This window comes from Sebastes umbrosus, chromosome 23 (genome assembly GCF_015220745.1).
Source record: "Sebastes umbrosus isolate fSebUmb1 chromosome 23, fSebUmb1.pri, whole genome shotgun sequence".
Classification (NCBI taxonomy): Eukaryota; Metazoa; Chordata; class Actinopteri; order Perciformes; family Sebastidae; genus Sebastes; species Sebastes umbrosus.
Window position 1 is genome coordinate 696,152 of NC_051291.1, and position 13,498 is coordinate 709,649.

At 40.7% G+C, this 13,498-nt stretch overlaps 1 protein-coding gene and 1 long non-coding RNA gene across 2 annotated transcripts; both read right to left on the bottom strand.

Annotated features, from left to right (window-relative positions):
• Positions 1–2,113: 2,113 nt before the first annotated feature.
• Positions 2,114–9,831, bottom strand: LOC119483186 (protein NLRC3-like; the record flags this gene model as incomplete). Its single annotated transcript, XM_037761296.1, has 3 exons — positions 2,114–2,474; positions 6,999–7,172; positions 8,549–9,831. Coding segments are annotated over 3 exons (1,470 nt in total), but the record flags the coding sequence as incomplete, so codon positions are not given.
• A 1,058-nt stretch (positions 9,832–10,889) lies between these two features.
• LOC119482924 lies at positions 10,890–13,023 on the bottom strand. Its single transcript, XR_005205579.1, has 3 exons — positions 13,009–13,023; positions 12,449–12,586; positions 10,890–11,261 (listed from the first exon to the last, which is right to left on the bottom strand). It is a non-coding gene; the product is annotated as an uncharacterized LOC119482924 (long non-coding RNA).
• Between the last annotated feature and the right edge of the window lie 475 nt (positions 13,024–13,498).

Here is a 13,498-nt window from a genome sequence, read left to right on the forward strand (position 1 = left end):
GATGTTCATTCACTTTGATGACAAGGCACATTCAGGCTTTTACAGACTGTTGGAAGTGAGCAGCTCATCTTTCTAACAACAGCTTTATCAGCTAATAGTAAATATCTGGGAGTTATTTATCTGATGGTTAGCATGCTGTCTGTGAACCTCTGGACCAGTGCTCTGATGAAGACAGGGTCCATGTTCCTCTTCTGCAGCTGGTTGAAAAGCATGTCCACCTGTGGCATGATCTTATGGAACAATGTCAGGAAAACACAGAAAGCCTCGTCTTCAAGCATCCTCACAAAGCCCCCTGAGTCTCTGGGGATGTGTGATGTTGTCTGCTGCATGATGAGGTTCAGCTGATGCACACAGCAAAATAAGGCATATTTAAAGCCAACAGAAGGCGCTGCATGCATACACAACATTTCTTTTTATATCATCTGCTCCCTGGTTTAACATGCATTAATCATCCTCACCAGTCAGCTTTCTTCAAACTGTCCACGTTGGCTCCTTCCTGCAGCAGGTAGCTAACACAGGCCTGGTGGCTCATGGAAGCAGCTTCGTGCAGAGGCCTCTTGTAGTTGTTGTTGTGCAGCTCCACATCCATGCACACCTGCTTTATGAGATACTGCAGCATGTCCAGGTGTCCTCTCCTGGCAGCATAGTGCAGCAGGGTGTCCCCAGACCGACCGAAGTGTCTCCTGCTGACAGACTGAACCTCAGAGCTGCTCATCAGTCTCTGCAGAGAGTCAACCTGTCCATCCTGAGTGAGCTTCACCAGCTGCTTTAAAGTGTTCTCATCCATGCTGGTTAGAGGTCAAAGGTTAAAGGTTAAAGGCTGCAGCACCAACTACAAAAAGTCACTTTCTGGTCAAAATGACAGAAAATAGTCAAGCTGGAAAAAATAAATAAATAAATAAAATAATAAAATAAAAATTAATAATTATTATTAATAATAATAATAATAATAATATTAATTAAATGATCTCCATTATTCCTGTTGTCCTTAAGTAATTAATTAGAAGATTGTGTACTTTCTTAGATGTCTTTCCTAGCAGATTGTAATATTTCCATCATCTACTCCTGATATCAATTCCCATCTTTCTTTGTCATATTTGTTGCACTCTATAAGAACATGTTTGACAGTTTCCGGTTTATTACAGTGCGTGCATAGTCCAGTTGGGTGCTTGCCTATTCTATGGAGTGTTTGGTTTAATCCTGTATGTCCTATTCTCAGACGGGTAATGACCATCTCTTCCACCAGCTCCTACATGTGTCTGAATACTGTACAGATGTCTCCCTGTGTCACTAAAGTCCCAGTATTCTTGCCAGGTTTTGTGCATGTAGTCCTAGTAGTTTTAACCTCTGCTTTACTTAACGGTATTTGTATGTCAATTAAGTGTCGTTTTAATGATTGTTTGGCCAATATATCTGCATTCTCATTTCCTTCCACCCCTATGTGTGCAGGAACCCAAAGGAAGGAGTGTGGATCATTCTGGCTAATAATTACTATATCCCAAAAAATAAAGAAAAGAAAAAGAAAACAAACAACCTCATATTTTTCCAATCATATTAATTTGTCTAAGATACTGAAATAATGTTCTATAACACTCATTTAGTGAGTTCTTTTGTAGAATATGTAATGGAAATTCTGTCAATATTCCGAGATGAGTCCTAATGAACGTTGAAATAAGGATCTCAAACAGATGAAATGTCTTTGTTGTATTTTATTCTTGCAAGAAGAGGCACTGGTTATACAGAGTCACACAAAGTCTGCAGAAGAGTGCACTGCAGGAGATTATTACAATGTGATTATATAGAAATCTACAACAGGGACTGTGAGAAAAGGAGTTGTTTTACTCAGACAGTGTCCCAGTAAAAGTCAACACTCAGTACTTTCCCACTACATGAGACGAAGAGCACACAGACAGGAACTCTCCACTGTTGCATAAAGAGACATCATTACATACAATGTCATTTTCCATTACAAATATCTATTAAATCAAAGTGTACTTTAATCTCTTTGAGGCCTTCTTTCTTCCTCATATCTCCCACAATGCAACATGACATGCTCCACCGTTTCCTCTTGTCCACAGTAATCACATCTACCTGTGTCATGTTTACCTATCAGTCAGTTATCATGTCATATGCAGACGCTCTTCCTGAGGGCTCGGTTTTAATAGGGTAACTTTATTAACTTATTTAGAAATATGTGGAAGTAAACAGCAAAACTCCATCGTTCCACAGGGTGGAGCTGCGACACAAAGCAGAGCAGAGAGATCTATTTAAATGTGTTCATCTACAGTTATGTTGTCATGAACTGAACTATTCTGCAGAGGCACTTTGGGTTCAGAATATATGAAAGAATAAAAAAAGACAAAATCAGATGCAGGTCCAGGTGGTGAACCTCTGTGGATCATCAGGACACGGCTGATCCTCTCAACACATCCACTTTTCTGATCACTCACTGTGACGGAGATCACAGCCTCCATCTGATGAGAGAAGAAGAGAACAGAAGTCATGAATCAGTGTTTACAGAGACTCCCTTCATCAGCTGTCAGTCACTGATGCAGCACACAGTTCATTTATAAAACTATCATTAGCAGAACCAACCTCCATATCTCCGCTCACTACTCAATATCTCCAACAGGAACCGCAATTTATCTTCTAGCTAATTCATCAGTGTGGTCGTTCCTAAAGTCTGCACCTCCTCTGGTCCTCACTCATTCCAGTGTGCTGCTCCTAGTGACTGGAACGAGTTAATAAAGACACTAAACCTCCACACCCTCATCCCGTTACCCTCCTTTAATAGCTCTATGGGCAGACCACATCATGGTTACTAAATGTAACCACGGTTCTATGAAATAAGAGCCAGTGATCTGAGGCTTCAGTCAGACTGATCTCAGAGCTGTGACAGAGATGAACTGATCAATGAGAGAACAAAGACTTTCTGATCAGATCTGATGGTACGACAGTTTGATGGATGAGGACCACTGTCTCTATACATGATGTGATGCTGTCAGCTGTAATCCAGCTTTATTTCCTGGAGACATGAACACAACAACAACATCTTCTTCACATCAACTCTAACACATGATCACAACAAGCTTCTGGCTGATCTGATTGGCTGACTGTTCTCTCTCTCTCTGTGTGTCACCGTTCTCCTCTCACAGCTTAACGGAGGAAACACATCACAACAATACTGTTGAAACCAGCATGGACCGACTCCGACCCTCTACTTACTTCAGAGTCTTCAGTTTACAGTCTGGACTCTCCACAAGATCAGACAGCAGCTTCACATCTGAATCCTTCAGCTTGTTTCCTCTCAGATCCAGCTCTCTCAGATGGGAGGGGTTGGACTTCAGAGCTGAGGCCAGAGAAGCACAGCTGATCTCCGACAAACTGCAGTTCCTCAATCTGAATAAAGAATAAATGATGTAAGTTTAGAAGACAACGTTCCTGCTTGAAATCATTCAATGTTTAATAATGTGTTCAGAGCTAAAGAAGGTTTAGAACGTAGAAGTTTAGAAAATGTAAACTCCAAACACCTGAAGCCAACAGGATGCAGGTTAAGAACTGTCAAATACAAACAGTGAAACAGAGCTCTCATTAATATTAATGACAACGTGCTGCTACTTCAATAAAGACGTAGTGACTTCACCTCTTTAACTCTGACAGCTCCACCAGTGGATCCATCTATACAAACTCATGTTGAGCAGCCAAACACAAATAAAAACCACAGAAACTGATTCAAGATTCAACTCAAGATCTCAAAGTTTCTAAAGATGTCAAATATGTCAGGATGGATTTTGGGGAAATGTGAACAAAACTCATCTACAATATATATTTTAGGAATAGTGGAGTCATAAAATCAAAGCATCTTCAGTTTAAACTCTTCAGTCAGTAAAAGAATCATAAAGCTTCATAACATTTATAGAAAAAGTAAATAGTGAATATATTTGTTATTGTCTGATAGCTGAAACAGAGATTATTTATTTATTCTTCATATTCATGTTTGTTTATAATTTATTTTAACATGATGAAGTCAGGTGTTGTGATATATGAAGGTTTTAAATGTGTAGCTCAACAATGCTCTGCCACAGTCAATGGACTAAACCACTGAAGAAGAAAATGGACTTTAGCATTAAGATACTCAGTGTTTTTCCTGGAGACATGAACACAACAACAACATCTTCTTCACATCAACTCTAACACATGATCACAACAAGCTTCTGGCTGATCTGATTGGCTGACTGTTCTCTCTCTCTGTGTGTCACCGTTCTCCTCTCACAGCTTAACAGAGGAAACACATCACAACAATACTGCTGAAACCAGCATGGACCGACTCCGACCCTCTACTTACTCCAGAGTCTCCAGTCTACAGTGTGGACTCTCCACAAGATCAGACAGCAGCTTCACATCTGAATCCTTCAGGTCGTTGCTACTCAGATCCAGCTCTCTCAGATGGGAGGGGTTGGACTTCAGAGCTGAGATCAGAGAAGCACAGCCGATCTCTGACAACCTGCAGCTCCACAATCTGAATAAAGAATAAATGATGAAGATAAAAATCACTTTATAATCCAATCAGATGTGTTCATCATCCAAATGTCACCACAACATTCATACAGCTGTTCATGTCAACACACATCAATAACATGCTGCTGATCTCTGTCAAGTCTGGAATTAGAGGATCAATATCAAATCAGACTTGTTGGACTTCATTACTTCATTTATTACATGGCCTTCTTCTCACTGTATCTGGGAGCTTAGCAGGTTTATGTCATTTACAGGAAAGGTCCACATTTGTTCAAATATGTCTATAAACAACAGCCACATGTCATATGTACATTAAAAGAGTTATTGGTGGCAGTAATCATTCCTCCTGTGAAGTGGTCCCTTCATAACACCACTACACTGTAAGAAATGACTTCATAAGTTAGACTGAAACTAATATGAAGATTCAGCAGTCTGAGTCCGACAAATCAAGTGGATGTTTACTAGGGCTGGATCGATTCAACTATCCCCTAATTCAATATGTATTGTGATTTTTAAGTATTGTGATTCGATATTACAATTTATTGCTATTTTTGTTAACTTTTTTTAACACTAGACCATGGGAAAAAGTTGAATCATACACTTCTAGGGACTTTTAATTTGAAAAATATCTAAATGAATCCAGTAAAATTGTTTGATTTTCAGCATGTATGTAGTCAGAGATGTCCTGAAGTCAAATATATCAGTCATTGTCAGGAAGTATTTATTACATTTCTTCCAGTACAACCCAAAAATCAGAGGCTAAATACATTTAACATAAATGTCAGTATCTGGGTGCTCTACAGTTGTAGCGTCGGCCCATTTGACCACGGAGATGAGAGCGACGGCCAGCTCGACCGGCACGTTACCGCCATACGATAACGTTTCCTGTCCGTGACAGAGTTAGCATGCAGCTTTAGCCGTGATGTCTAGCTCTGCTTTTCCTGTCAATGTGTGAAACCCAAAGTGTTTCCATCCTTTACTGGATGTGTAGTGTTTACCACGCTGGATTTAACATGTGAGGGTGCAGGTCGTATCTACGCTGACCCTCCAACGGTTTATACTTTCTCGTTTCGGCTCGCTGCGGTTAGTTTTGGTTGGAACAGATATGAAGTCACGTTACTCAGACTACAACAATAAAAGCGGTAACTTCCTTCTACCTCCACATAGACTCAAATGGAGCAAATATATCGATTCTGGCATTAAAAAAATCTATTTCTAAATCGTAAAGAAAAATTGCGACACGAAGGTGAATTGATTTTTTTTCCCGCCCCTAGTGTTTACCAAAGTTACAGACTGTTTAGTACCAAATTCCCTCTTTGAGTTACTAATCCTCCTGCAGCTCAACAAGGAAACTGTCAAACACAACATACTGACTGGATACATACTAAGGCTGGGCAATATATCCATATTATATCGATATCGTGATATGAGACGAGATATCATCTTAGATTTTGGATATTGTTTTATCGTGATATGGCATCAGTGTCGTCTTTTCCTGGTTTTAAAGGCTACATTTCAATAAAGGGATGTAATTATCTGAACTTACCAGACTGTTCTAGCTGTTCTATTATTTGTCATTTACACTTCGTCATGAGATCCACATTACTGATGATTATTTATCAAAAATCTCATTGTGTAAATAATTTGTGAAATCACCAATGGTCAATCCTACAATATCGTCACAATATCGATATCGAAGTATTTGGTCAAAAATATTGTGATATTTGATTTAGTCCAAGTCACCCAGCCCTAATACGTCTAACTCAGACTGCTGAAGCCTCCGATTAGTTTAAGATCAACTTTACAGATCATTTTACACAGAACAAGACGGTGGATTTAGTCCTCATCTCGTAACACTCAGGTTAAACGGGGATTGCTTCACAGACAGAAGGAATGATGACAGACATCAATAACTCTTTGAATGTACATATGAACATGTGAGTATTGTATTCAGATAGACTTGAGAAAAATATGAACCTGCAAAGATGTTTCTGATGCAGAATATTTATTTGGTTTTTGATGCAATCTAAATGTCTGTGGCTTCAAATAATTAGACAATGCTGACATGAAAACAGAGCACAGTTAGATCTGCTGTCAACAAGAACGTGGGAATAACTTAGAACCATAGAAACCTCTGATTAGATGGTGTCGCTCATAATCATCACTTATGTGCCTTTAAGTTGGTGCAATACGTGTTTGTTGAAGAGTGCTGCACCTTTAGACATGTTCAAATAGAGAGCTACAGGAATGAGTCCTAAAGCCCAGAGATGAGTTAGCATGTTATCACTTCCTGTTCCCTCGTCTGGAAGTCAATGGGTTTTTAGTTAGATGTCTGAAATAAGGTCTGAAGTTAAAGGTCCAGTGTGTAGGATCTGGCGGTATCTAGCGGTGATGTAAGGAGATTGCAACCAACTGAAGCTTCTGCTGTGTGCGTAGAGAGTTTGTGTACAAACTACATAAGCTACAGTCAGTGAACTGACCTCAGAGTCTCCAGTCTACAGTTTGGACTCTCCAGTCCAGCAGAAAGCAGCTTCACTCCTGAATCCTCCGGCTTGTTTCCTCTCAGATCCAGCTCTCTCAGATGGGAGGGGTTGGACTTCAGAGCTGAGGCCACAACTTCCCAGTGAGTATCTGAGAGTTTACAGTCAGAAAGTCTGTCATGACACAAAAATGACAAAATATGTTATTATGAAAGAGGACAGTTTATATTTACTTCATGCATTTGATGACTAAACAGTTTGATGTATACTTCTTTGATTAACATTTGCTCCTCACATCAGTGGTTCAGCTAATCTTATCTCACTGTTTGACATGAAACAATAATTCTCATCACTCTCTCTCAAACCTGCAGACTTTTAATCTTTGTTTTTCTTTAATCTTGCAGATGAAGAGAGAGAACATGTAGTTACATTGAGGCTTCCCTAATGTCCAGTCTGTCAGTGAGCTTGTGTTAAAGTATTATTTTACCGTGTGTCTCTGTAACGTGTTAAAGTATTATTTTACCGTGTGTCTCTGTAACATGTTAAAGTATTATTTTACCGTTTGTCTCTGTAACATGTTAAAGTATTATTTTACCGTGTGTCTCTGTAACGTGTTAAAGTGTTATTTTACCGTGTGTCTCTGTAACATGTTAAAGTGTTATTTTACCGTGTGTCTCTGTAACATGTTAAAGTATTATTTTACTTTCTACAGTTACTGTGGTGTCTTCCTGATTTTAGCAGCTTTTCTTTCATCAACTTCTCAGAACTTAATCTGAGTTTATTATCGTTTTCTAGGTTTTTGTTTTGGATGGCAGGTGTGTTGCTCGGGACCCAACGAAGCACAATGTCGAGTGTGAAGTTGTTTGTACGAGCGGTTCTGGAGAAAGCTGCAAGCATTCGGCCCGTTCTGAACAGACATGCTCTGAACGGACACTGCACCGTCTGGATTAAATCAGAAGAAGCAGAAACGAGAAATCGACTCACACCCCCGCCTCGTCCTCCTCGCCGCCGGGAGGCTGCTTCGCCTGGAGTAGAGTGTGCGGCAGCTCCAGGAGACGTACCCCCAGTTAGCAGTTAGCTCAAATTCAGCCAGTGCAAACCCCAGCACCAGGACTCTGATCCCAGGACCGCCCCGACTCCCCGCCGGATCAGCAAACGTTCTGTTGCTGCCGTTACACCGGTTAGACCCAGCGCTCCACCAGACAGCTGATCTTTGTTTGTTTTTATTTGATTTACCAGATTCACATGTCGTCTCCATCACCCAGATAGATAAATTAGAAAAAACTGTAAAATGTAACAATTATTAGAAATAAATAGAATAAGTGTTCATTAACTTGACAGCTAGAAACAAAACCTACTGAAACATTTTAACTCAACATTTGAAACAGCTCAAGAACATCTGTGACAAAATACAACTGACATATTTATGTAATAAACACGTGGAACACTTATAAGAATATTATATTTAAGAATAATTTATAGTGTGTATATTTTAAGAACTAAACTACTAATCTACACTGATCTATAAAGTTAATCACATCTGGACTTACTCAGCTTTTCTGCAGTTCCTCAGAGCTGGAATCAGTCTCTGTCGTCCCTCGTATGTTGTGTTGTACTTGTGCAGGTCCAACTCATCCAGAACCTCTTCTGACATCTGCAGCATGTAGGCCAGAGCTGAGCAGTGGATCTCTGAGAGATAATCCTTTGATCTGTTCTCTGACTTCAGGAACTCTTGGATCTCCTGATGTACCGAGTGGTCGTTCATCTCCGTCAGACAGTGGAAGATGTTGATGCTTCTGTCAGGAGAGGTTTTAACTCTGTTCATCTCCTTCAGGTTGTTGATGATTCCCTGGATGATTTCTGGACTGTTGTCTGTCTGACCCAGCAGACCTCCTGAGAGCTTCTGGTTGGACTCCAGAGAGAGGCCATGAAGGAAGCGAACAAACAGGTCCAGGTGGCCATTTTTACTTGCAAGGGATTTCTCCATGGCTCTCTTCAGGAAGACATCCAGGGTTGAATGATCATAGTCTTCTCCCAGGAAGTCCTCCAGTACCTCTGTGTTGCTGTTTGTATAACAGTGGAACATGTAGACTGCAGCCAGAAACTCCTGAATGCTCAGGTGAACAAAGCAGTAGACTGTTTTCTGGAAGATCACACACTCTCTTTTGAAGATCTCTGTACAAACTCCTGAGTACACCGAGGCCTCTGTGACATCCAGACCACACTGCTCCAGGTCTTCTTGGTAGAACATGATGTTTCCTTTCTCCAGTTGTTCAAACGCCAGCCTCCCCAGCTTCAGAAGAACTTCCCTGTCAGCCTCCATCAGCTCCTGTGGACTCGTCTCATGTCCCTCACCATACTTCTGCTTCTTCCTCTTTGTCTGAACCAACAGGAAGTGTGAGTACATGTCAGTCAGGGTCTTGGGCAGCTCTCCTCTCTGGTCTGTAGTCAACATGTGGTCCAGAACTGTAGCAGTGATCCAGCAGAAGACTGGGATTAGACACATGATGTGGAGGCTCCTGGATGTCTTGATGTGTGAGATGATTCTGCTGGACAGCTCTTCATCACTGACTCTCCTCCTGAAGTACTCCTCCTTCTGGGCGTCAGTGAAGCCTCGTACTTCTGTTACCCTGTCAACACATGCAGGAGGGATCTGATAGGCTGCTGCAGGTCGGGAAGTTATCCAGACGAGAGCTGAGGGAAGCAGATTCCCCTGGATGAGGTTTGTCAACAGCACATTGACTGATGACTTCTGGGTGACATCAGACACAACCTTCTTGTTCTTGAAATCCAGTGAAAGTCTGCTTTCATCCAGGCCGTCAAAGATGAACAGAACTTTACAGGCAGCGAGCTTCTCTGCTGTGACCTTCTGTAATGTTGGATGGAAAACATGGAGCAGCATGAGAAGACTGTACTGCTCATCTCTGATCAAGTTCAGCTCCCTGAACGAAAGCAGAACCACCAGACTGACATCTTGGTTCTCCAAGCCCTCTGCCCAGTCCAGAGTGAACTTCTGCACTGAGAAGGTTTTTCCAACGCCAGCAACGCCGTTCGTCAGAACGACTCTGATGTGTCCCCGTTGGTCAGGTAAGGCTTTAAAGATGTCCTGGCACTTGATTGGAGCGTCATGGAGGATCTTCTTCTTGGAAGCTGTCTCAAGCTGCCTCACCTCATGTTGGGTATTAACCTCTTCACTCTGTCCCTCTGTGATGTAGAGCTCAGTGTAGATCCTGTTGAGGAGGGTTCCACTTCCTGTTTCATCACTTCCTTCAGTTCCTTCAGTCACACGTTCACATCTCCTCCTCAGACTGATCTTATGTTCATCTACAACCTCCTGCAGACCTCTATTCAGACTGATCTTATGTTCATCTACAACCTCCTGCAGACCTCTATCTGCTGAAAGAGAGAAACAAAGTTTAAGACAAAACAAAGAAACTTATTATTTCTAATGCCAATATGAAAATAATCAATATAAGAACATATAAAGAAGTAAAGGTTATAAAGTCATCTTCCCTTCTTGAAGTCAAAACTAACGTCATCGTGATTTTATATTTATTTTTAATAGTGTTTCAACGTGTCGCTCTGCAGGACCAGACGTGTGTTTGTAAGTCAGAGAAGGAGACTGTAGCAGGAAAGATAATATTATTCAAAGTCTGTGGCTCCTGTTCAGTTCAGTTCAGTTCAATTTATGTTTATATAGCATCAAATCATAACAGAAGTTATCTTAAGATGCTTTTCATATAGAGCAGGTTTAGACCGTACTCTATAATTTAGAGACCCAACAAGAGATCCTCCATGAGCATGTATTGATATACGACAATGACAAGAAGATAACTCCCCTTTCATCAGTGTGTCTGTCTGTCTGGGATAGAACAGTGATGTTTACAGAGATTAATAGTTCTCCATCTTCATCTATGCAGATGGAGAACAAACATCATTCTGATTGGTTGATGCAAAGACGGAGTGCTATCATAAAAACAAAACATACAAATATAACATTATTTCTTCTGGGTTCAGATTTTCTCTCAAAGGAGAACAAAGTACAAGTGATGCAGAGCAGATATGTATGATGGAGAAGATCTTAAACAGTTGTCACAACAATAGTCAGGATATTAAAACAACAAGTTTACAGACATGAAGACATCAGCAGACACATCTACAGTCTTACTTTGGACAGTGCTGGTCTGACTCGTCTGCAGTCGAGGTCTTTTTCTGAATATGGACATCAGCTCCTCCACAGAAGCATGACTCCTCTTCTTCTCTCTGTGGAGACATTACTTTATTACTAAAATCATTTGTTGATTGTTGGTGAAGAATATCCAGACTTGGTGAAGAATATCCAGAACTCTCCTGCTTTAATAAACAAGAATTAGCTGCTTTTCCTGTCTGACTGTCTGATTAAACATTTAGTGATCTGGCTGAAGTTTCTTTATTAAAGAGGAACAACGGACATTTTTAAAACATTGATATTATTTTGGAGGCGAATTAACTATATAAACTATATAACTATATAAACTATATAACTATATAAAAGAACTGCAACTTGCTCATGAACTGAGGTTAGAAGTGGTCTAAATATTGAGGTGACCAGCAGTCTGAGACACACAGCATGTAACTCTGGTGTTCTTGGTGTTCATTTTTAATGTCAACATGTTTTCTGTCACTTTCTACTGTCAACTATCAAATGAAGACATGAATTCAAATATTCTAAAAACAGAAGTGGTACAAATCTACATTTGACCATTTCATGTCAGCAGATAGTTTTACACCAGAGATGTTTGTTCTTGACCTTCAGAAACAAGATGTGGTGCAGAGAATCTAAACTCAAAGGTCCACTTACAAATAGTCCAAAGCTTTCAACTGAAAGCTCTGGATCATTAGTAAGTGGACCTTTGAGCAGATGTTTCCTTCACCATATTTTACACATGTAGTGAAAGAACAAACTCAAACCATCAACACATATGATCAAGGTGAGCAAATATTTTATACAGATGATTTTTCACCACGTGTTGCACAGTTCTGATGTGCACTGATTCAAGATGACACCCAGTAGGTCCTAACAGCTGATTCTAGGAGGAGTCAAACCAACTACAGATTTAGAGGACCAATGGGAGAAACTGAATGACACATTTGAAGCTCATTCTTCCACATTTTGAATAGTTGCAGATCTTTAGATCATTTCACAGTTGTGAATGAAACATTACATTAAATGAAAACATGATTTAAATTGATGATGAATTGTGAAATGGAGGTTCTCAGGTGTTTTGTTACAGAAATACAATCAGTAGTTTGTGGCTATAAAACCCAGACTAAGATCCATCTGAGGTTGAAACAGTATCTGCACTAATAGTTCTGCATCAGGAATATAAATCTGTTAGCAGAACATTTAGTCTTCATCCTCAATGCATCATCATCCATCAGGTCAGCTTACAGTAGAAACAGTCTCTTACTTTGACTCTGAGGGTCCAGGTTCATCACTCAAGGCTGGAGGAATCGACATGGACCGATCACTCTTCATAGACAGACGACCGGAGACTAGAGACTCTGCTCTGTCCTCCTCTTCCTCCATCTTCTGATCTGAAGTCAGTCTGAGAGGTCAAACAGAAACACTGACTGTGAGCATGTAACGGAAACAAGTTAGAACAAGAGAACAGGAAGTAACACACACCCTCTCTCTCATGCGGTAGAGAGAGAGAGAGGCACGCACGCTGCGGTAGAGAGAGGCACGCACGCACACACACACACACACACACACACACACACACACACACAGTATACAGTATAATAAACCAGCCAGCGCTCCACCTGGTCACTTCTCTTTACCTCTCTGCTTGTTTTCTTGGCTTACAGCAGCTTTAATGAGGATTATTCAGCCAGTCATGACTTTGTGTTCACAGAAGAATCAAACTGTTGAGTTCATTCTAACATTTCTCTCCTCTACAGTCCACAGGGAGGAAACTGACTCAGACACTTTGAGAGGGAAGTAATACAATGTTGGATTAACACTCACCCTGCTTCAGTCTTCTGTCTTCAGTTTTCAGTCTTCTGCTCCGTTATCTCAAAATGGATTCTGGAGCTGAACTGAACTGAAGACTGAACTAGAGACCTAGAGCATTCAGAGGATGGATGGATCAACTTTCACTTTCATGGTTTCCTCCCTCTGTTCTCATGAGCCTGCGTCACACCGTCAGTGCAGCTCCTCCTCTCTCCATTTACAGGAAATCAGCTGAGGTCATCTGTGTGTGTCTGAGTGTGTGTGTGTGTGTGTGTGTGTGTGTGTGTGTGCTTTTTAATGTGATGTGTTTATGAGTGTCATGACCCGGCTCATGAGCCATGACAAGAGAGGTGTACAAGTTTATTATTAAACATACAATAACCAATCAATGCATGAATGAATGAATCAGTGTGATCAGTGTGTCAGCAGATGGATGAGTGGTTGTGTGGTGAATGAAGGGTGTAAAACCTGATCTAGTAACACAGCCGAAGCAACCAAACAAGAA